Source organism: Meleagris gallopavo, chromosome 3, assembly GCF_905368555.1.
Source record: "Meleagris gallopavo chromosome 3, MGAL_WU_HG_1.1, whole genome shotgun sequence".
Lineage (NCBI taxonomy): Eukaryota > Metazoa > Chordata > Aves > Galliformes > Phasianidae > Meleagris > Meleagris gallopavo.
Genome location: NC_139406.1, coordinates 54,535,826 through 54,561,772, shown reverse-complemented (window position 1 = coordinate 54,561,772; position 25,947 = coordinate 54,535,826). Strand labels below are relative to the sequence as shown.

Here is a 25,947-nt window from a genome sequence, read left to right as displayed (position 1 = left end):
AAAAATAAATAAATAACAAATCAATCCCTAAAACTTTCTACCATTTACATCAGTATAATGTACACAGAAAGGGAAAGCACTACCTCAGAGCACAAACTACCAGGGACCAGTACTGATAAGATGTCTGTCTCCTTGCACTTTCAATAGCTTTTCATGCAGGCTAATCTATGCTATGAACAGGTTTCCTCTGGGAGACTCCTATCTATGCTGCTGGGGGTTGCATTGAGATCGCAAAAGGGTACAGCCCTTTAAATGTTCTCACAGAACTCTCCATTTCTCCATTTCTTCATTTCTTTCTCTATTCTCCATTTCTTCTCTGTTTCCTCTCCATTTCTGTTCTTATAACAGAATTTCCTGTTATATATACATTGTTTGCAGAGGTCCTAAAACATAAAACTGAAGTTTCCAACCTTGCAGTGTCCTAGACACTTATCACATGTGACTTGCAATCTAGGTGAAAAAGCTAACAAGAAAGAACAAAAGTATATTTACACTTTTTTTTCTTACCAGCGTGAATCTGCTCTTGAATTCGAACAGAGTGAGATTTGAATAACAGTCTTTTTCTCCACATTATCTCACAATTTTTGCAATTGCTTTTACCAGTATTTAAGCAATTATTTTTAAAAAAGCCTATAAATAACTTTTCTAGGAAACCGCAAGAAAGAAAAAGAATTAGTCACAGTCTCAAAAGACAGAATACAAAACAAACAATAAAAAAAAAAAAAAAGATAAGAAAAACTGAGGCTCTATATGGAAAAAAAAATCTTAACAAGAATTACTGAGGCGTGCCTCAGATTCAAAGGATCATAGTTATTACACAGTTAGGCAAGACAAAAGAGTTGAAGAAGTAGTATAGTCTGTTTTTCAAAATGTAAGAATATAAACCTCTTTGAAAAATATCATCAAATTGTAGCCACAGCATAAAAAAAAAATAATACATAAGACCAAATTATTTTTTATATAAAAGAAAACAACTATGAATAGACTCAATATTGAATGTATGGGCTTGGATGCTGTGACGTAGAACTTTCTTGTTCAAAGTGATTTTGGTGCTGTATGATAAAATTCTGCCCTTAACTAATTTTTAGGGGTACAGACTATTAGAATTGAAACTCTTTCAAGGAAAATCTTCATAGTCAAGAATTAAAATTTCAAAATGGAATTTTATTTATTTGCTGTCATCCTCAAACTCAGTTTTTTTACCATTTTATTGAAGTATGGGTATTAAATCAGATTTAGAAGGAAGGAAGAGACTAAATACTATGAATCAATAAATAATGTTTCATATAAAATAAGGAAGTGAAGAAATATTGGAAGTATTTGTCAATGAATTTTAAGAAACTATTCTGATATGTGACAAAAAAATTGCAAAACGTTTTTGTTAAAAACAAACCACCACCACCAACAACAAAAAAACAAGCTTAACACACAAAACAAACAAACAAAAAAACCCACACCAAACAACACATCTGTTGCTAATTCAGACAGAAAATGAAATGATCTCTCACAAGGAACATAGAAATGGGGAGTTGAGTTTTGCTCCACTGAACACAAAGCACCAGTCAGAGAAGTGTCATTTTGCCCTGCCCAATTAGGAAAAGTATCCGCTATTCCTGCTGAAGGCCACAGCTACTTGAAGTTTCATTTAGAAGCTCGTTACAGGCTCCATGCTTTGGGGAAAACATATGAGAGCTTCTCCTTCTTCATAAAATTCCTCACAGAATCTTTAGAAATTGCTTGTCCTGATCACCAGTGTGCCAAGAAATCTCAGAAAGGTAATTAAGTTTTAAGATGCAAATAAGATATGTTAGAACTGATCATGCACCTGAGCACAGAGAGGCGAAGTGGTATTGATCAATTAGATAAAAAAAATATAGCAGGGGGAGGCAGCTATTTAAACACATGCCTCCCTCAGGAGTTAAACAGGACAATAGCTTCTTTTAATTTTCTGCTTAAAATGTTGGCAGATCTGTTCAGAAACAGCTTAATTCAAGAAGCTTACACTACAAATATAATTAAAATTGTTTTTCTTCCTGTAACAACATTTATATGTTATATAATTAGAAGCTCAAAAATTGCAGCCTTGAAAGTTTATTCTTAATCTTTTTTAATCCCTGGAAGAGATGAATGTACATGCCCACAGAACAGCAAACAATTGTACATTTAAAAGTTTGCACAGAGAATGTCCTTCTAAAAGGCATTCTGCAGTCTTTGAGAAGAAGAAAATTTTTCTGGGCATTTAAGTGTACAAGTACACTTGGTTTTAAAAACCTCTACAGAAACTCTTCCCCAATTTGTCTTTTAAAGTGTCATTATTCTTCCCTCCTACTCAATGGAAAGAAATTGTTTTCTTTCTGTTTGAACTCTCTTCCTATTTTAGAATAAGAACCAAACTCTGCTATATTTTTAATAATTAGATTATGTTTTGCTCACAGCTTATCTGAAACAAGGCCCTAATAAAGACTGAGATCAGCCTTGTCTCATAAAGCAGCAGCTTGACAGAACTGTCCTAGCCTACAGCAATGCTGTTCACATCCCTACTATAAATATGTTCTTCCTATAGTCATTTATCCACAAGCAACATATTACTTTTGGAAACTAATAATAAAAATTATATTGTATATAAATAGAAATAATATAACAACAAACTCTCGGTAAAGAAATTTGTAGTTTCTTCCCCGCTGCTTACAAAGGAATAATCTTTTTCTTTTGAACAGAACAGGAGCATTCAGCATTGCATCTAGAAGGGAGATAGAATTGTGAATGAAGAATGGCGTGGACACTTGCCATCTAAATTTGAACTACCTCCAACAGGAAGGATCTACAGCCCAAATCAGGATAACCGCTAAAATCTTAGTGCTGCCTGTATGGGTCTGCTGCCAACTCCTTAGCTACTGGCTTAAAACTTAGCTAGAGGGTATGTGTTTCCTGCAGCTTAGATGTACCATAAAGCCATGAAATTAAACTGCTGATTTTGAGACAGTAGCTGAAATTTTGCCCTTTCTTGTCAGTCAGATTCCAATTAATATTTAACCTGAATGCTTCATTTGCTTTCCTATTTTCCTTTTGGTGCTCTCAAACTGCACGGAAGTTATATTCAGGGTAAAAATTAAAGACAGAGATATTGCTCTGCAAGCTGTGCCATTTCCACAGCCTGTAAAAAGCTTTGTTATTACTGAAAATCTCAGCAGTTTGCATTCAGAATGACAGTTCAGTTTAAATGTAACCAACTTGCTTCTGGCTTGTTTTGCTTGCCAAAGGGAAATGAAAAGCCCACTTTTAGTACAAATAGCTCTCTCCCGTATTTTTCTAAGTGTTCAGGTGACTGAGGGGAAAAAAGTATTTGTTAGCTGCACGGTAATCTGATGAACAGTTATTTTCTGTCACTTTTATAATACATTTCTCTGGAACTTTTCAGTGCTCTAAGTTACAATGCTGTTAACAAATTGAACGCTCAATGTGAAAGCCTGGTACATATTACATGAAATCATTTTATTTAATAACATTTATGCCCACACAGCATGAGAAATATACTTACTGGAGGTGCCATAAATTTATACAGAGAAGATCCCCTTAGTGCTAGAAACTTTGGTGTATACATTCGATCCTGAAGGGAGTCTTGTTCCCGTTCTTCCGTCCAGCCCATGTAGACTATCTGACAAAAAAAATCAATAGTGTTGACAGATTCCTCAGGCAATTTCTTCAAATCAATTGCAAATACTTCATGCAAGTACGCTGATGTCTGTCAAATCTTAAAGAACTACAAACCTTGAACCACTGACACAATGTGATATATTGGCAGTTCACTTATAATCACATGAATGCATAAAGAAAGCCTGTTACAACAATCAAAATATAAGAGAAAATGCATTTATTGCCCTAGCAACAACAAAAGAGCTGAGCCACATACCTAACAGATGTCTATTTTTTTTTTTTATTATTATTTTTTATTATCTCATTGAAAGCTCTCTAAAGGAATTCTAAATACTTGCAGACAAATCACATCCGAAAAATATAATGCAAATGAAATGTAGGGAGCCACTAGGCAGGAATACAAAATCAAGAAATATTCAGATACAAGACCGACAGATAGATAAATACATGGGATCTTATTGCAATGTGGAAAAAATAAAGACATTCTGGAGCACATTTTGTACTTGGATATATTCAGAAATCAGTTATAAACATTTCCAGATACCTGCATAACTGAAAAAAATCCTATACTAATTAATTGAAATAACATTTCAATCTCATTTCAATCTCATTTAAATCTCAGAATATGGATTTAGAAAGGAATGCTGCAAAATTTTAAAGATTAGTTGCTTTTTTTAGTTCAGATTACATGGCATGTTTATAAATATTTGTTCAACTACCTCTGATTTGGTGATCAAAGAAGCTTACAAAGTTCAAAGAGAAGATATAGCCATGCCTCAGTACTCAAGAATTAAGCAGTACTCAACGCTATATTGTCATGCAATAATTGAAAAGCCAAGCTCTCCAAAATCCCTTTCATTCCTGAATGAAAAATATTCAAGAACACAGCTCAATAGGTACAGTGAGAGAAGCTTTAAATTATTTCAGTTCAACGATTACTCATATTCTCCTAATTTCTCCTGTTTTGTATGTCATTCAATGCAATAAAGATAGGTAGCTCCATTCCTCTGACTTGATAAGAATCTGTGCAGCATATTGACTGAGAGAAGCTACACATGGGAGTAAAATTAATATAACAGTGTACTATTACTTAGCGAAGTATGGTATATTTTTCCTCTGTAATGAAAAGAGAATGAATGATCTCCGATTTCTAGGCATTAAGACAACTTTACTTTTTAATTAATTAATTCTGTGCCATCTTTGATTTGTTTCATTAGAATTGGATATAGTAAGATATAATCTTGTCTGATGAGATTTCATATCATTTTTTCACAGTGTGTAGTCTATGTTTATTTAGGTTGTTTTCTTTTTCATATTTCTCACTAAATCTAAGTTTCTGTTTCTCCTACATCAAAATAACAGGGCATAGTCATGCACGATGTACAGATGCACTGATATTTCACATTTGATTGCCTTAATACTAAAGCAGCCATGAAATTTAAAGCAATTGCTCCTGTTGATATTGCTCCCTTGCCTCCATAGATCACAAGGAGAAATTTGATTGATTTTTCAGACAACCTGATACACTAAGGTTTTATTAACAAAACGCATTTCTCTTTCAGGTTAAATGTGTACTCTTAGACATCCAGCAGAACTCTTAAGCAAAAGCTGTATGACTGTAATTAGGAATAGTTACACAGTTGTTTAAATGCACAAGTGTATTCATATGTGTGGATTAAAATAACATTGGATAGATTCTGAAAAACAGGGAAAAAAAGTACAATGACTTGATTACTATTTTAACAGCATCCTCCTACAATGATCTCAGTTTACCTAAGTAAACTGAACACGTGATGTTAAAGTGTGGTAGTTTTTACATAATCGAGGTGAGAAACTGTTGAAATGTTTTCCCTTGTGGGCTAAAATTGAGGCCACTTTCTTAAAGCATTTATGTTACAATAAACATTCTGACTTCCAAATAAGTTTTAACTATTAATAACCTCAAAAAAATTTCCTCATTTGGAAAGGGATCAGAACATTTCACACTAATGGATCATGTATATATATATATATATATATATATATATATATATTTATATATATATATACACACATATATACGCACTAACATTTTGGATGAATATGAAATTTGACTTGAAAAGCTAAATTTGATAAGATTCTATCTAAAAAGAAATGCTTATTGCTGTGGATACAGGATGTAAGTGGCACCAGAAATAGTGCACAGAATGCCCATTTTACACATTTAAAAATGAGGGTAATTTTTTTAATCATAGAAATGTTTCTATATAAACTGCTGACCATTATCAACAATAGTAAGAAAATAAAAACAGACAAACCCAATACATTTTATTTGTGATAACGTTCCAGTTTATTTATTTATTTATTTATTTCCCAGTCCTGGCAGTTTCTAACTTACTTGCAGCAGCTCATTCTTCAAAATCAAATGGTGACACAAAGCAGTTAATTTAGTGGCTGCTGGTTTACTAATAAAGATTCAGTAAGTTATTACTGTTTGTGGGCTGAATCATGTTCAGTTGAAAGAAGCTGTATTTCTATGAAAAATGAAACAGCATGCTCTCTTCAATTTAAAATTCATAATATCCCAGTTCTTTACCTCACATAGATATCCCAGGCAAAAAGAAAGTGAACCACTAATTGCTGTATTCATTTCTATTCAAAATACTGCTTAAATTTCTTAATTAGCCTTACTAAAAATCCTTTTTGGCTTTAGAGACTTCTCCAGGGTTTTAACATAGTCTTTATCATATTTTAGTAAGGATGGTAAAATAAAAATAGTATAAATAAGATAAAATAAAATTTCTTAGAAACAAAGTGTAAAATTTATGCTATTTTTAATGTGAGGCCATTCAAAGATTAGAACAGATGTACTGACAGCTTTCTATCATGAAAGTCTCATATTTATACTCATATAGCGTTTTACTATACTTTTTCCTGTATGGTAATTTCAAAATTCCTTGTAGGAAATTGTTATCAGGTTAAAACAAATCCATTTTTTTATTAAGATTAATAGATATTCTGCAAATGAAAGGCACAGTATACATCTTGCAAAGTCTACAGAAATGTATTTATTAAATATGTCTACCTTGTAGCAGTATAGCAAAGAAAATATGTATCAAAGCATTCTGAATGTCTTTTAATAGTTAAAAAATACAGAAAAGTTTGAATTATTTCCCCTTGTGAGTGATGTTATGAACTCTTCATTTTTAAGAATATCCAGAACTTGACTGGGCAAAGTCCTGACCAACATGATTTATGCTGACCCTTTCTGGAACAGGGTTTTGACCAGATAGCCTACAATAAATCATTCAACATACATCTGTCTATGATTCACAGTCTGTAGTATCGAAGCAGTCATATGTGTCTTGGGATCTGTTTCAGAGCAGTACAGCTTACTACTCTTAGCATCCAACTTCAGCGTGACTTTTTTTAACAGTGCCATGGTACTTCCACAGTACACAGGATACTGCATAGTAGTATATATAACCTACTCTCTTATATAAAAGTCTTCCTAAATTAATTACTCAGAAAGTAAGAGAAGTGAGAACAATTTACAACTACTTCAAATATTAACTTGCAAACAATGAATCCAAGTACAGCTAGATTGAGAAAGAGAACCACAACACAGCATCACTCTGAGACAGCAAGGTAAAAGGGAAACTACTTATAAAATCCCTTCTCCTGGAGCTGAGAAAAACCTTAGGGGATGATTAGATGATATTCAATAGATTCTGCATGCTACTGTTTTCATGCTTCTATCTATACCTTAATTTTTATCATAAATTTGATTCTTAAATCTGGTTTTGCTGTGTTAGAATAAAGCTTATTTTCATTTACCTTACTTTTAAAGTGAACCTGAAGAATAATTCACAGGCCATATGCCCATGGCCTCTGGCAGGGAATTAGTAATAAAGTTCACAACACTTACTGAACTCAGATTGCACTTATTTTTCTATGAATGATTGATACCTGTCAATATGTTACTTTATCTCTGACATATCTCAGTATTTCCATGAATGCTGAGTTTTGAAAAAGTCAGTCCTTTAAGGAGTGTTGATTAACAATTATTTTGCAATATTACTACTCTCTTAATTCCATTCCATCAATGCGAATCATTCCACCATTATGAATAACATGGAAGAATAAATCCCATAAAGATTTTATCTTTTCCAAAATTAAGATAGCTATTGATCCTACATTAAGCTCCAACTTCAGTGACAGACTCAGAGGCTCTGTATCCACAGAGAGCTCTGCAATGTGACAGGCAGTCTCTTTGCCCCTAGGGAGGACAATGTAAAAAATCAGACATGGTAGCCATTTTTGTGGCTGCAGAAGAGATCTTTATGAAATATTTCAAGCCCTATGAAAAGTGGACGGTTACCGACAGGAACTATCAAACAATTTATAGATGTAGACTTGTAGATAACACTTAGCCAAAAGTTTCTCCTCTCACAGAGCTCACTTCTATTTCAGGATCTTTTTGCATACCTTCAGGGGTTCAGACCCTTTTTTGCATGGTCTTCTCTCCCATTGTCTTGGATAGTTTTTGAATAGCAGACCAGCTTGAGCAGGAGACGTAGGAGAGGCTGCACTACTATCTAATCTATTGGCATTAGGACAGGCTTGTAGGAATAATAAATTGGAATAATGAGTGATTAGTGCGGCAATGAAGCAAGTACTACAAACACTGGGTTGTTAAAAAGCCACGGAAAGCAGCATGACTTCTGACTGTATACTTGAAATAAAGCAGCTAGAAATTGTGTATCACACTATTCTGATTCTGCTGGACTTCAAGGTACTCTGGGAATATCAGCTGGAAAAAGTGCATCTGGACACTCAGCCACTTATATGCCACCAGAGCCATCAGCCAGAGACTTGAGAGAAGCTACATGCCTGTCTGGAACTTGTCTAAAAGTTCCCAGACACAACATTACCTATCTGCTGTTTCAGGGTCTGTTTGCCTCTCCAGACATGCACAATTTTCCTTATGATTCTATGTAAATAAAGATGCAAATTTTTGGTTCTAAACTCTGCATCTCTGAGAGAAATTCCAACAAGAAAAATTATTTATAACAAATAAATAAATAAATGTTTTTGTCATTAGCTTCTGAGAATAGCATATTTACTGCTATTAAGTTGCTGTTCGCTGTGTCATAAAATAAGATGGACTTAGGAAGTTTTGTTTCTGAAAATTTTAAAATTGAAATCAAAAGCTCTCTTACAGGCTAAACACATAACAGCTATGCATTTTCATCAAATATTGTCTTCTTACCAGGTAATGCAATTGTTTAAAATAACAGAAAAGGTGTTCTTAAATCATGATTTTTCTAATGGATGCTGCTTCATTCCAAATTAACAATTTTTTTACATTGTCTATTCAGCTTTCTTGCCAGTTGTCTTTCCCGCATTTTCAGTGATTAATCCTTCTCAGTTCTTTTATTTCATTTGCATGTAATCCATAAATGGTTGATTATTTTGTACAATCCTGTACATCAATTATTTTATAAAATTCAAGTGGCAATTTTATAGCTGGTAACATGGAATATTATTGCAGTGAAAGGGAAAGATGTATAATAACTGTCTATGCTCCATGGAATTCTATTATCCACTATTCTTAGAAGTTCAGGAAATTAAATAATTTTACTTTCACAGGGTAAGATATGAGAGGAAAGGCAGATGATCAGTATAGATATAAAACAGGTGAGTGAAAAACAACAAAATGGGTATTCACCTCTCCTCTTGGTATACACTTTAATTAGAAATATCTTCTTTAAGCTTTTTGAGTCCCATGTGCTTCTTCAACAGGAGATCAACAGTTAAAGTATATGCTTCATTGATTCCAATTAATTTATTTAGATGATATGGTTCCCTAAGGAGTAATGTCTATATTGGTTTACTGAACACCTCCATTCTAATCTACAAAATGAATGTAATTCTTGGGAAAATGTAAATTGACTTGAGGCAGTAGGAAAGACATTTCAATAAATTATTGCAGTGTTTTTAATTCAAGCCTAAGCTTTCAACAAAAATTCCAAAGTGGCCAGATAGAACAAATTTGTATCTGACAACCAGAGGTATTAAGTCCTCTATTTGATTTAAGATGGGGTTAAAGAAAACTGTTTTTCACATACCTAGTATTTCCAACTATAACTTTAAAGGAAAAGTGTTATACACCTTTTATCAATACAACGATTTGACTTCTTTCACTGTTTCTGTGTTTGCTACTACTTTTCAGGACATTTTAAGACAGTAGAGAGGTACAGGACATACTGATTATTGAAGGCATCTGTTTCTAAACAAAGTAGTTGGAAGATACTTTTTATCTTCCTGCTTTCATGAACCATTTGCATAGTGGCTAGAAGTCTGGTTTAACAATAAAATGCAAGAAAATGATGCAAATATCTATTCTAGATAAAAATCTATTCTAGAATTAAAAATGGTCCTTTCTAGATTCAGTAATTGCTTCTTATGTTGCCAGTCATAAATTTGCAATCACACACACAAAAAACAAAGACAGTCTTCTATTAATTTTATAAATTTAAGGAATCCCTTTCAATAACTTATTTATTTTACATAACCAATGCCTTCAGTGGCCAAATATCAATCCAAATATGTTTAGAGACTTAAAGCAGGATTTATATATATCTGTAATGCATATAAATATAATATAGAGATAAAATGATGCAACAATATCAATCAAATTCCCTCAAGCTGCTTTTTAAATTGGTGAGCAGTTTCTCACTGTCTGACTTTACCCTATGTACACTGTTACGCTTCTAAGTATAACTTAACTGCAAAAATTCATCCAACATTAAAGCTTTATGACAGACAAACAAACAAGTAACAATTCCCCTGCATAAATCTGCTAAGGAGATGTCTGATTCAGAAGAGTCCTAGATACGTACAGACAGGAACATGTTTATTAAAAATAAAAAAAATTGCTAAAATCATATTCTTGCAAAAAGTAGCAGCTAAAGGGCATGCCCTTTTTATGGCAACCTACTAATTATAGCACTAAAAAAGTGAATGCATCAAACTTGTATCTTTCATCACCTAACTGAGGTACACTGCTCCTGCTGAAGCTATGACATTATGCAAAAAGACATGCAAGAACTGTGAGATCAGAAAGAGGTCGAAACTAAATCTGAAAGGAGTGTACAAGGTAAGGCAAATGATATGGTAAGAAGTCCTTAATCTGGAAAGAAGTAAATCAAGCTGTCTACTTGGCTAAATACTTTTAAGATATGACCATTACAAAAAATGGGCATAAACGTATTTTACAAAGTATATGCAATTATTTATTTATCTATCTATTTATTCAGTTAAAGCAGGAACTCCAATTCAGTTCTTGTCTTGTAAGAATCTTATAAGATCAAACAAATTTATGAAAACTCACATGAATGAAGCTTCGACTCAGACCCCAAACACTCAAAGAATCTTTCAGGCTTTTCCCTGGGAACAGCCTGAAGCAGCTCTACACCCCAGCTGGTTGGATCTTACAGAATCATAAATTCACAGAATAGCTTACATTGGAAGGGACCTTGAAGATCACCTAGTTCCAACCCCTGACTGTGGGCAGTGTTGCAACCCACTAGATGACACTACTCAAGGCCACATCCAAGCTGGCCTTGAATGCCTTCAGGCATAGATGTGAAGTTCACCAGACTGTAGTTTCGCAGGTCTCCCTTTCTCACTTTCTTAAAAATGGAAGTGATGTTCTCCTTTTTCCAGTCACAAGGGACTTCACCAGGCAGCTATGACTTCTCAAATATGATGGAGAGTAGCTTGCCAATCACATCAGCCAGTTCCTTGAAGATTTACAGGAGCAGTTGGAAGCCACTGTGTAGCTGCCATGAACAATACCTGCTGGGATGATTCTCATGACTCATGAATATACCTACTGATGGCTACAAGCCTTTCAGAAGGGACATGTGAGGAAGGAGGGCAGGAAGGAGGAGCTGTGAGATATGGCTTAGTAGCTTGTGGTAGCAATGGTAATGAGAAGACGGTTGGACTAGATGATCTTACAGGTCGTTTCCAACCTTGTGAATCTATGATTCTGTGATTCTATGAAGCTTTGCCCTATACATCAAGAAAGGCATACAGTGTGGAGATCTGTCCCTGAAGAATGACCATGGGGGAGTCAAAAGCCTACGTGTGAGAGTTAGAGACCAAGACAACAAACAGATCCTTGTGGCTGGGATCTACTACAGGCCACATATCAAGTTAAACCTGTTGATGAAGCCTTCTTCCTCCAGCTATAGGAGGCATCATGATTGCAGGCTCATATCTTGTTGAAGGACTACAACCACCCTGATATCTGTTGAAAAAGTAGAACAGTGAGTTGTAGGCAATCCAAGAGACTCTTGTAATGTATTGAGGATAAATTCCTGAGCCAGGTATTACGGCTGAACTGAGACCTGCTGGTCAAACTGGAGTTCAAGAAGAAAATGCACAAGCAGTGGAAGCAGGGACAGGTAACCTGGAAGGAGTATAAGAAGCTGCAAGGCTGTGTAGGGATAGTGTCAGGAAGGCCAAGATCCAATTGGAACTGGAATTGGCAAAGGGCACAAAGAAGGATATGAAAGGCTTCTATACATACATCACCTGGAAAAGGAAAGTCCAGGAAGGTATACACTCCCTAATAAGCAACACATAAGTCTATGTGTCCTGTTGAGATGCATCCCAAAGTCCTGAGGGAATTGGCTGATGTAGTAGCCAAATGTCTTGATGACCTTTGAGAAGTCATGGTGGTCAGCTGAAGACCTTGGTGACTAGAAAAAAGAAAATGTAGCACCCGTTTTTAAGAAGGGTAGAAAGGATGGCTCAGGAAACTACTGACCTGTTAGTATTACCTCAGTGCCAGAGAAGAACAGAAGCAGATCCTCCTGGAAGCTCTGCTAAGGCACATGGAAGAAAAGGAACTGATAAGGGATAACCAGTGTGGCTTCACCAAGATCAAGTCAAACCTGACCAATTCTTGATGCATGACTGCATCAGTGAACGAGGGAAGAGAGCCACTGATGTCATCTATCTGTACATCAGTAAGGCCTTTGACATGGTCGCACATAACATTCTCTTCTCTGAATTTGAAAGATATGGATATGATTGATTGATTGTTTGATGGATGAGGAACTGGTTAAGAGATCATACTCAGAGAACACTTACCAATGGCCCAAAGTTCAAACGGAGATCTGTGACAAGTGGTGTCCCTCAGAGGTCAGTAATGGGACCACTGCTCTTTAACATCTTTGTCAATGACTTCAACAGTGGGATCAAGCAGTGCACCCTCAGCAAGTCTGGATGATGCCAAGCTGTGGGGTGTGGTCAACACACCCGAGAGACAAGATGCCTTCTGGGGGATCTAGACAGGCTTGAGCAGTGGGCCAAGGTGAATCTCAGGAAGTTCAACAAATCTAAGTGCAAGGTCTCGCACCTGGGTCATGGGAACCCGCAAGATCAATACAAGCTGGGGGATGTAAGGATGGAGTACTGCTCTGCCAAAAAGGACTTAGGGGTACTGGTGGATGGTAAGCTGGATATGAGCCAGCAGTGTACTCTTGTAGCTAAGAAAGCCACCATATCCTGGGCTGCATCAAAAGAAGTGTGGCCAGCTGTGAGAGGGAGGTGATCCTGTCCCCCTACTCTGCACTCGTGAGACCTCATTTGGATTACTAGGTCCAGATGTGGTGTCTTCAGTACAGGAGAAACATATACTTGTTAGAGAACATCCAGAGGAGGGCCACACAAATGATGCAAGGGATAGAATACCTCTCCTACAAGGACAGGCTGAGAGAGCTGTGGGTCTTCAGCGGGGAGAAGAGAAGGCTCTGAGGTGACCTGAGAGCAAACTTTTAGTATCTAAAAAGAGGAGCAGAAAGAAAAAATAGGACTGACTCTTGAGCAAGCTCTGATGTGATAGGACCAGGAGAAGTAATTTCAATCTAAAAGTTGAGAGATTTAGATTGAATGTAAGGAAGAAGTTTTTACATTATGAGTGGTGAGGTACTGGAACAGGTTGCCAAGAGAGGTGATGGATGCCCCATCCTTGGAGACATTCAAGGTGAGGCTAGACCAGGCTCTGCAAACATTCAGCCTCCTGAACGGTTCTCCATTCTCCATAATCCAAAGGGCAAATGGGTAGATAATCCACCATTTCCCTCCGGTCCTCTGTCAATCTGCCATTGAAATGTCACTAGAATATGTACAATAACTAATAATCTTTCTTTTACAATTAGTAAATAAATGATAACTGTTTATCTTTACAATTTAGGATTCTACTTAATAACTTGCAGTTGTGGGGTTTGTCTATATTAGATTTCAAGTGTTTACAAAAGAGCAAGGCAGTTAGACTTCATTCATCTGCTTTATGTAGGCCATTAGTTGAGAACATAGTACTTTCTTTCCTGTATTAACTAAAATTTGAACTCAGATCTAATGTGGACATAGTCTATAAATCCAATCAGGAAAAACTAACCCTTACTGGAAAGTATTTCCAGATTTCCAGAGTGCGACATTAATACTGCAGAGAAAAAAAGAGCTAATAAGTTGATACAAGGGAAAAAAAAATAAAAAAAAAAAATAAAAAAATTAGTAAGTAGGAATAAATTAGAGAGAAATCTATACTTGAAGCAAAATTGAATTTGCTGGATATGCAGAAATGATTTGAAACACAGCTTGAGACTTATAATTAGAGATTTAAATAAGAACTTCTTTTCATCACTCCTTTCTATCATCTAAATTTCCAGCAGGCATCCAAATTAATTCCATTGTCTCTTGAGCTATAGGTGACATAGCCCCATGATACCAGCACTGCTATCCAATAACTTAATCAAGGGACTCAAAACATGAATATTGTCTAGCTCATCAGGTAATCCACTTTCTCTGGGAAGCCATCTGGCTTTCCTCTCAAAGGTCAACATATAGGTTTCCTAAATCGAAAAACTCTCTAACAACGGTGCTCACTGTCTTTTTAAAGAAGCTTGCCTATGTCCTGAAGCTCAACACCTACTTAGAACTACTATGTAAAGAAAAATTTTTTACTGGCCAAATGAAAGCACAGTTTTAATAATAGAGAGTGTCTCAGAAGCAACTAGCGCAATGCCGTAACTACCGTGTTACTACTTCCTGTCAACTAAAGAGAGTATACTTTTATATAAATATAAATGTATTCACTTTATTTTACAGAAAGTCCTATAAAATAATAATAATCAATAAAAGCCTGTCATAGGTTTAAGCTATGGAGTAATAATCCATGCCAAGTGCCATAAATGACTGACAATACAACGTGGTGAATTAGCAGAGCATAATTTACACCCTATTATGTTCTTCTGCTTAATTTAACAGCAAGAACTCAGCTTCCCCTGTGTGTGTCTATAAACATTTAGCAACAGAAGTTTCATTCTAGAGATTTCCCTTCAAAATAAACTGTACAGTGACAACAGATGGTGTTACAGCAGATGTACCACAAGACCCAAAAGTTCAGCAACTGTCAATCAAGAGATGCAGAATGTTGACTCTGAGGAATTACAGTAGTGGTGTATTGTAAAACAACTAATTCAAAAATTATGCCAAATCAGGAAAAAAAAAAAATCAAAACACCAAACAAAGTGAACATACACACTGTCTTTAAGGAACTACTAGAATAACGACATGGTTTCTTTGAAGGAATGTCACCTTCCAGCAGAATTCCAGCATTTAATCATTCCAGTTTAAAAATATGAATACAATACAATCTCAAATGTTATTATGATACTATTAAAATAAATAAAATATGTGGAGTGTGTTACCACTAGATGTTACCATTAGAACAGATGTCCTATGAGCCCACCTAAGCAATGCCATTCAACTTTCTAAGTGTAATAAAGATGCAACACATCTGCAGCAAAGGACACTGGCTTGGGTGACAGACATACCAGCTACCATGTCATTTGTATGCATTCACCTTTACACAGCTTTCATAAGTTAGGTTTTATTAAACAAACTCACTGAGTATAATTTTTAGAAGCAATTTTAAAAGAGACTGTTCTAAGTGTGTTACTTTAATCAAGTGGAACAGCAGCCTATTAAGCCAGAATATAAGGTGACATATAGCTGATATGATATGACATTGCCACATGTAGCTGCATTTATTAAATTATATTAAAACAAGAAAAAATGGTACACTCATCTGTACTTGTGAATCTCAGTAAGAAAGTAAATATTTAATTGTGGCCTTCCAATACTTGAAGGGAGCATATAAACAGGAGGAGGAATGGCTATTTTCAAGGGTGGATAGTGATAGGACAAGGGGGAATGGTTTTAAATTGAGACAGGGAAGGTTTAGATTAGATATTAGGAGGAAGTTTTTCACTCAGAGGGTGGTGACACACTGGAACAAGTTGCCCAAGGAAGTTGTGAATGCCCCATCCCTGGAGGTATTCAAGGCTAGACTGGATGTGGCTCTGGGCAGCCTGGTCTGGTGGTTGGTGACCCTGCACATAGCAGGGGGGTTGAAATTAGATGATCATTGTGGTCCTTTTCAACTCAGGTCATTCTATGATTCTACAATATGCCTGCAGTGCAATACGACTCATGAAAACTGAATACTGCAGAATGTGATATGCACAGCTATACTCCAGTTCCTTTTGTTAATAGGACATCAGTTACTTATGCCACTATGTTATATTAAGACTGAATGAAACACAGTTGTGGAATTGGAAACAGTACTCAGTAAAGACAGACATAGGAATTTAAGAAAGAAATAGGGGAAGTTATTAATTCCAAAGTAATATCACGAAGTATTAGAACTGCATGAATCTCATAATAAGCTGTTAAGTTTGCCCAGGACAGCTACCAATTCTTGTCCCATAAATTTTAGGAAAACTCTAGAGGGAAAGATTCCTCTTAAAAATGATAGTCAAAATTACTTAATGAGACTATCTTATCTTCTGTGTAGACAAGAAAAATGTTTCAAAATACTCATGCTGCCTGTAGATAGAAGAGAAATAGTGAACTTAAGGACTTTCTTCTCCATTATCCTTTTTTTTTTATTAAGTTGTCCTTGATGAAAGATAAAGGGAAATAATTTTTAATTCACTGTAATAGAGATACAGCATGGGTAAAGAGAGTTTTAAATACACTGCTGTGCCAAGACATTCCAATCGCTGTTCTATGTAAAAAGCATTGTATCAGGGCTGACAGACTCAAGTAGACTGCAGTGGTGAAAGGAAGCACTGCCTTCTTTCTTACAGAAACATTGGGATGCTCTCCTAGCAAGAGAAAATTTAGATGTATTGGGCTGAAGTCCCTGTTGAAGCAGTAAAAAAGAACTAATGTTATAGAACCAAGAGGGACATGTGAGAATGAGCAGAACGATCTTCACGGCTAAGAAAAACAGTGGCAGTCATCTGAATTGGAGTACACTAAGGGCTGCATTAGAAAAAGAAACATAAATTTGTTTTTAATTGCTTGTCTAATTGTTTTTTTAATGTTTGTTTCTAAGTTCAGTTTCATCAGTTCACTGAGATTTTTTTCTGTTCTCAGCTAGTGTTGTGAGGCTCCCAGAGAATACAAGACATCCAGGGGTAGCACCCTATGTGAAATAATTTGTCTTTGCAGTCCACAAGGAACTCAGACAGTGTTCCAAATCTGAAAGCCATTCCTGTCAATTTAACATGAATATTTCCTCCTAGAAACACTCAACTATTCTTCCAAATGTGAAGCCTTATGAATACCACTGGTGAAGATACAGCATATAAGTCAAACTAAGCTTTAAAAAAGAGAATGAAAATGAAATATTTGAATGTAAAGCCAAAGTTACACTATCACATCTATCATTCCCTTTTCTGATATCTAGCAGTTCTGAACGGCTATCAGTCTTAACGGCAGCCATCTGCACTGGCTGGCCAAATGGCCACTGATTTTTCAATTTGCTGGAATCCCAAGCCAACAACAATGCTGGCTGTTCTCAGGGGAAATATCTTTTTTCTGGCTCTGGGCAGCCTGGTCTAGTGGTTGGTGACCCTGCACATAGCAGGGGGGTTGAAACTAGATGATCATTGTGGTCGTTTTCAACCCAGGCCATTCTGTGATTCTATGATTCTGCAATTCTTTTAAAATCTCTGTGAGAGATGAGCAGGAATTCTCCTTTTTTTGGTATGTTATATATGTGGAAAAATCATCATACACACATTCAATGGCAATGCAATCCTAGTATTAGGATACTTATCCCTCCTTGGAAAATAAAACATATTTTTTAGATGGGATTAAGCTGCTTTTTGCTCTTTGCTCTTGAAAGTGATGCCTACAGTGTTTGGTAACCTTGAGAAAATAAAACTAAGGGTTATATGAAGATGCGCATATCTGCCTTGTTTGTATGACACTTTAAGTGCTATAATATTTTTGCTTTCTTTGTTTAACAGAGCAAAAGTAGATTAATTTTAAAAATAATGTTATGAAAGATCATTTTATTAAAACAAAATCATTTTATTTCCCTCTGAAACTGGTAATTTTTTGGTAGTTAATGCTGACAGTTAAGCATTACACTGAGACTGCAGATAGAATTTCCAGCAACCATGGAAAATAGCCTATTTAAACCAAGATACTTGGATACTCTGTTGAATTAATTCTCAGATCTTGAAAGAGATAACATATTGAAACTTTTGTTGGTGTAGTGAGAAAGATCTGAGAAATAAAAGAACACAGCAGTTCAATTTATACTAATTGTAGGTATTTCCTAAGGTCATGTACTTATTACAGAATAGAATCATTTTGTGTAGATTCTTTGATTATATTTAAGCCTTCAGGCGTGGCTTTTGTCTTTGTAGTACAGAAGCAAGAGGCTATTTATTGCATTTGTGAACACAGCCATAACGCAGTAAATGGAAAATCAGTTCCCTGATTTTCCCATGTCTATCTTATCCAGCAGTTTGTCCTGGTACTGCTTTCCTACTAAGGAAGATAACTAAGGATGGACAGTAAGAAAGATAATGTGCTTGTAGTTTGGACTACTTAGTCTAGATAAAATATATTGCAAGAAATAATATGAAAGTAAAATCCAAATCAGATCAGTTTCAGAGTTCAAGTTCATTATATGCTTGCCTAAAAGAAGTTAAAAATTGCTATTCAAAATCTTAGACAAAATTGTTTTTTATTAAAATAAGTGCCACTATGATAAAGATATTCGAGATGATAATTAATATTCTAGTAAACTTATGATAATTTATCAAAGAAAAAGGCCTGTTGCTTCCCTGCACATTTTTTATGCCTACTGCATAACAGAAGACAGAAATTAACTGTATATCTGTGTATTCTTTTGCGGCTCTTCTCAGAAAGTTCTCCTATTTTAAGTTAAATAAAGTATTATTTCCTACCTCCATTTACAATTTAAAAACAAAAGCAAACTACATAAACCCAAGAAGGAGTCTGTTTTAAAATAAATATTCCCTAAAATTTCAAGATATCTGTGGATCAATAAATGTTTTCCAGTATTTGATGGACAGTGAGACCTTATCTCCTGATCTGCCTTCCACTTTTCAGTTTGACATTTTGGCTGACTTCCTTGAAATGGTTCACAGTAATTCTTTTCAAAGATAGTGATTGATGCTGATGAGAGAACACATTAATTGTAGGCCAATCCAGCGGAGAGCAAGCTACTCAAGCCAAGCAAGTTAGTGTTGCTTTACACTGGAATTCTAATGAAGAGAAATAAAATGCTCTATATGTCAGGAGTTCAAAACCAGCAAATAACTCTGAATTAATAATAGTCTGGTGGGACATTATAACTTTTATTTATAATTTTACCGTCCTTACTTTTTTGAAGTTAATAAAAACATGGACACAAATTCAGAGTAAATAGTAACAGTGAAATGTTAAGTGTTTGTTGTTGTTTTCTTAAATAGGCATTTTGTCCCTCCTTTGAGACAGGAGCACTTTTTTGTCACTGCCAGCAGATGTTATTACAGAAACTGTTCTGAAAATGCTTAAATAAAATTAACTTTGATTGCTAAATGTAGCAAACGACCTCTTGGTAACATTAGGAAGCAACAGTGAGATAAACATATCTATATTATCTAAATACTATAATATAAAATTGTAGTGTAAAGAATTAAAAAACATGCACATAAAAATGTGCCTGTTTACTATGTTTCATCTGTTCTAACTTTATTTATACAAGGCATATAAATACTTGTTATTATTTTACTATGATTTGCAGAACTTCTGAAGAAGAAAGAAGCAAAGAAACTAATAATGCCCATTCCTGCTGTGTGAATTACACTTAGTAAAATTCCATACTAGTGAAGTTGGACCAGAAACATGTAACTCAGATATAATTTTGACTGAAATGTGAGGTGAAAGTACTTTCATTCTTCAAATATATCTTCATGAAGTCAAGTTTGCAGCTCAGTGCTGTACATAATTCTCTTGGTCAACATGGATGCAATTCATTCCTCCTGCTGAATGTAATATTTCTGTTTCCCACTACTCCATTACTTAAAAAGAAATCCCCATTACGTAGCATTTATGACACACAACAAAAAAGCAAAATTAATTACCACATCTTATTTACTAGATTTGTACTGTGAGATAAGTAGCCCGCTACCGAATAGGCACATTTTCAACTGCTAATATGCTATATCATAGCCTAAAGGCATTACTGTGTTATGGGATTATGCTCCAAACGACCCTCTGATCACTTTACATCATTTCATGTTTATTCTGAATTTTTTTTGTTCATGCATTGTTTTTATGGTTTTCTTAAATATGTGTTGATTCTAATGCAGAGATGTGATTATTTTCCATTTTCATTTGATCTCTAGCAACTACAAGATCAGAACAGAAATCCAGTCTCTCAGCTTCAAGCCATCTAGACGTTTCCCTTTGACTCAAGGATCCAAATACCCAATATTCAACTTTAGAGAAGAGTAGTCATTCTGCTAGCAAGAAAACACCTCTGTTCAAGGAATTCTACTGCCATTTCAAGGCACTGCCATGCCTTCCACTATCATGATACTGTCAAAGGGCGAACTTGGAGACAATCAGATAATACAGTTTGCTCAAATTTTCCTACTGATCTGCCTCATAACCATTTATATCCATTTTTATACTTTCATTTAGACAAGAGACTTTTCACTTTTTAAAAACAGTAGACAAACATTGATTAAGAATGGGTAATTCTGTTGAGCATAGCAATTCCCTTCCTGCTTTTAAAATAAAATGTGTGGCATGCAATCTGAAGAAACTAAGTTTGAATATATGCATTAAACTTCATTTAACTTGAAAAGATTAAGCATGATCTTATTTAATGTGAACATACCAAACTGATCACACACACATCAGGAAAAAAAAAAAAAAAAAAAAAAAGCAGCAAGGTGCTGTCTAAAGAAAACTTACCAAGAACTTTTTAACCTAAAACAACGCACATCTACCACAGAATTAAATACAGACAAAATTAGAATTATGACTGAAAATATCCAAATTTTATTTTTCTTACCTGCTGGTTTACGGGGAAATTCCTGTTGATTTTTTTAATCTATAAAAATGAATGAAAAAATAGATTAATATCTCAGTCAGTAGAAGTTAAAAAAAAACACTTTAAGATTTGGAGATGTGTGAGACACTTCCTTCCAAATTATGTGTGGGAGTAAAAAAAGAAAAGAAAATCTACTGTAGGACAATGATGAAAACTATATGAATTAAGGGACATTTCTGTAGTAACTGCATGGCTTATTCCTCTTTTTCAGAAAATATGAAAGGAGAATACATGCTGAATTATTTTCGGAATTCTACAACATCACATATTTTCCCTACTTTCTGAGCAGAAGCTGTAATTTAAATTGAAATATTTAAGTAAAAGCTATTTAGATCAATTTATCACCTTCCACATAGTCACTGGACTTTAGCAAAATATTTTTCCTTAGAGAAAGATGGAAAGTTGATCAGAAAAAGCATTTGAAACAAGATTTACTCTATGCTCCTAAACTAGGTACAGAATCAAGTGTACAAATTTAATTTTGATAATTATAATTTGATAATCAAGTAATTTTTATCTTTAGAACAATAAGAAATACACTAGGCAAAATGTTATTACTAACCTAATCTGAGATTGAAGATTCATGAGGAGTTTGCATTTACACTCTAGATGATTGATTCACTCTAAATAAACATTGCCAGCCATCTAACTAAAGTGTCCAATAGGAGAATTAAATGTGGAACATACCCATTCCTGACATTAGGAAAAGAATAAAAATGTTCTTTTATTTTCAGAATAAGCCCTGAAAGTTTTTTGAGCAAACCTAGAATATTTACCATCTGCATTCATTATAGATATTTCGTTCCTATATTTAATTTTATGCTCTTTTATGCCACCTTTTCACAATTGATTTGGTAGCTATGGGTAAATGAGTCAAATACATATTAAAATTAAAGATATTATCATCAAGGAATCAATTCTGTTGCCAACCGAGCCCTAACAGAGCAGTGCAGCATTTACACTGCTTCAGATAAAGGTAGAACATCTTTTTAGAATAAGAATCATTTTAGAAGAGAATCTCCATTTTTAAAAAAATTAAATGAGAAAATGATTTTTTCTTGTTACTTGAGATACATTATCTAAAAGAGAAACGCTTCTTCAGTTTTCCATAATATTACTTGACTCATTGTAAAATTACTAAGCACAATAACAGGACACACACTATGTAACTAATGCTAAATGAATAACACTTGTTTTCTCCAGAGGACTGACAAAGAATACCAGTATGATAAACTGCAGAGATATATGCACATATTTTAGATAAAACTTTGTAGGCAGGTAATCTGAGAATACCCATTAGAAAGATCTGTTTAACTAGAGCAATACAAAATCAGGTGAGGTACAAGAGCAGAAACCACTAAACATTCTATTCTGAAAAAAAATTCAGAAATCATTATGAACGATGTATTTAGGTGAACAAGAAATACCTGTGTCTACTTCATATTCAGCAAAACAGGTGCTAAGGGCTTAATTCTATTCAACTTCAACTTTCTGGAATGTGGATTAGGAAGTAAATTCTAAGAAAGCTGCAGAAAAAGTAGTTTGGTATTTGGTGATCACTGAAACCTAGGAAGAGGAGATGAGGTCAAAAGCAAGGTATCTGCCTCAGACTGTTAAACAGGCAAGAGATGTTGATAAGAGATGAAAAATGGAGAAGAGATAATAGCAGAAGCTATCTTAAAACAATGATTCGAAGTATAATTCATTGGGGTAAAAATACAGAAAATATGACTAGATATGTTTCAAAAACTCAAATAGGCAAGTATTTTAGGAAATCATAGCCATAAAAAAGTACTGGATAGACAGATTAAATGAAGTGAGATGAAGAGAATTAATTATGGCCATATTCAGTTAATTTGTGCATTGGGTATCGACACATATGGATAATGTTCAAATGATAGCTTCCTCTCTGCAGAAGAAGCAAAGAAACTATGTGGGAGATATCACTCCTCAGAAGGTTGAGGAGGTTTTAGTTTTAGGTGTACATGATTATTTTATTTGGTATTTTATTTTTATTTTTTAACTGCCTTCATCCCAGAGAAGCAGGAAGTTAGCAGAATGTCTCCTACATACTATTGATTTTTTGTTCTATTATCATTGTCCTTTGCTAGAATGCAGCTGATGAAGCTGACAAAACCTGAGTTTTAAGCTTTAAAATTCAGTTGAAACTGAACTAAATTGTTCGCTCCTCTGAGAGCTACTATTTCAGACTTTCTTTAAGCAAATACTACTACAATAACTATTTTCGGTTCCCATAAGAGAATTTTAAAGTACAATCTAAAAAGCACTATTTATTAGGGAGTTTGACCTTTTTTACCCATTTATTTTAATGAAATTTGCCATTCCAATGTAATCACAGGATCCTCATGAGATGATGAGGAAATGTGCCTTTCAATGAGCATATGCAGTCGTTTAGGACTTCTAAGGGCAGTATATCTAAACTCTAAGTTAAGGACACAGATTCCAGGTTTTTCCAATTCTCAACAATTTAAATTAAAAAAAAAAAAAAAAAAACAACTTTTTTTTTCCAAGTTTCTATATCTTATGCTTCCTTTTATCTTATTTTCTCATTTCCTGAAAAAAAATATATTGTAAATGAGGAGCTCATAAGTCTAATGAGATAGCAGGAAAAATGTTCAATGATAGTGTGGGTCCCAGGTACCATAAGTGGGCCTCTGGAAGAAGCAATAGTACAGTAGGTGTTTATTGTCAGAATAGAGCAACTGACAGAGACCACTTCATTACATATAGGAACCACTAAGACTGTTGTACAACATCTAGAATAAGGGCGAACCAGCTCCTGCTCAGTTGGCTTAGAGGGTAAGTAACATTTTTTTCCATACTTTCACATATGATCTATCTTTTCCTTGCAATCAACAGAAGTCATGTAGCTTTGTAGGTTTCTTCCTTCATCAGAAATTTTCCATTAAAAAATTGCCCTCTATTATTTTAATTTATGCTGGTCATATATATGGATTTACCCAAACAATTTAGTCTTTGGAGCCTTCTTCAATTTTTTGCATTTCAAACTGCTGATTTGCATTCATTAACGGCTAATTAAAGGCAATAACTTTCTCATGCATTAAAGCAACAAGAAAGTGCATGCCAGTAGGATGTTAAGTGATTGCAAACAGGCTGCAAGATCATTACAAATTGGAGCAAGTTGGAAAAAAAGCATGAATCCACTCTGTGATGATCCTGTATTAATGGAAGAGGGCAAAAGAGTAAATGGGCAATTAAGAGACAGTAAGCATGATTCAGGAAGCCCCGTATTAGCAGACTGACAAAAGTGCTGAAGTAGCAGTTGGCTAAAAAGATTAAGTATAATTGAATTCTTGCTATCATTATACACGATACTTGATGGATTTTTATTCTGGGTCAGTATTAGCATGTAAATACTCATGGATAAACTTTCCATATGGAAAATGTAAGCTCCCTTTGAATTCTATATATAAGTAGAGAAAGAAAATACCTCAGATGGTGCTGAGGTCTCATCTGGAAAGTAGCTCTGTAGTTGTATGAGCTTCTTTATTAAATTTTTGTACTGACTGTCCTTGCATTAGCCAGTGGGATAAAATAAACCAAAAACTTGCATATTTCATGAGCTGCTGACACATGCAGATCTTTGCTAAATATTGCTACACACACAGGATGATTAGTATGATGTGGGGATGCCCCCCTCAAAAAAAGAAAAAACAACCCAAAAACAAAAACATAAAAACATACAGACCAGTTGATTATCATTCCTAATAGAGGTCTTACACTGATGGATAGTTAGGTAGTATACATACATATTAAAAAACTAGAATATGTTAAGCATATAATCAAATTATGGTATATAAGAACACTATCAAAGGAAAAATGGCCATCTAAACTATGATTCCAAACATGCATATTACCACATTTGTTTAATGTACTTCCACATCAAGACGGGTTCAGTGATGCATTGAACTCTACCAGCACAGTGTACTGTTGAAGCGACACTGGTAACAATCAAAAGCCAATGCTGGAAAAGGCTACAATGGTTCCAAGAGAACGCAAAAAACATCTGCCTCCCTACTGAAGATTTCTTAGAAGGATTTTGAACAATATAAAAACCAAAAAATTATTAAAACAAAAGGAGATACAGGAAACATTACGTTGATAATGAAATACAACTGGATAATTGTCACTTATAATACTGACTGCTCATTACAGTACAATAACTGAATTATCAACCATGTGAAAAGTAAAAAAAATTAAAAAAATGGAGTAACACAACTACTCACAAAATAGTTAAATATATTCCTGTTGGGCACATCCAAATTATATTTTAGTTACATTTACTTTGACAGAGACAACAAAATAACATTTAAATTTCAGAATATGGTAGGAGTAACAGGTCATAATGACTCGTTCAGTAGATGACAATATGTAAAAGAAGCTGTTACATCCTGAACTCATTATGACCTCAAAATGCCAACACCTTGGAGCTTCAATATACATACACGTGTCAAAAGAACCAGGTTAAGGCAATGAAAAGAATTAGGTCTTGAAATAAGAGCACAGTGAAGCAAACATTGGATCATTCTTCACAAAATCAAGACAGTACAGCTGTCTATACAAAAAGACATGAAAAATACTTGAATATGCATACTGTTGAAGAAAATATTATTTAGTAAGTGTGCTAGATATGATTAAGATACGTCATTGATTCAATCAGAAAGGTTTCTGGACTTGGAATAATTTTTTTCAAAACTAATATATGGTTTTCAAGAATAAATGTAGTAAACCAGATCGGTGTATATTTAATACATAAAATT

The 25,947-nt window shown here is 34.6% G+C and overlaps 1 protein-coding gene across 9 annotated transcripts in view; it reads right to left on the bottom strand.

Annotated features, from left to right (window-relative positions):
* Positions 1-25,947, bottom strand: part of SNTG1 (syntrophin gamma 1) — a 337,041-nt gene that overhangs the window by 47,936 nt on the left and 263,158 nt on the right. For all 9 annotated transcript variants that reach the window (XM_085221072.1, XM_085221079.1, XM_085221074.1 and 6 more), the window contains 2 exons: positions 21,107-21,145; positions 3,539-3,655 (listed from right to left, as the gene is read on the bottom strand). In XM_085221072.1, the coding sequence (XP_085077198.1) occupies positions 3,539-3,655; positions 21,107-21,145 (156 nt within the window). The remainder of the gene's footprint in view (positions 1-3,538; positions 3,656-21,106; positions 21,146-25,947) is intronic.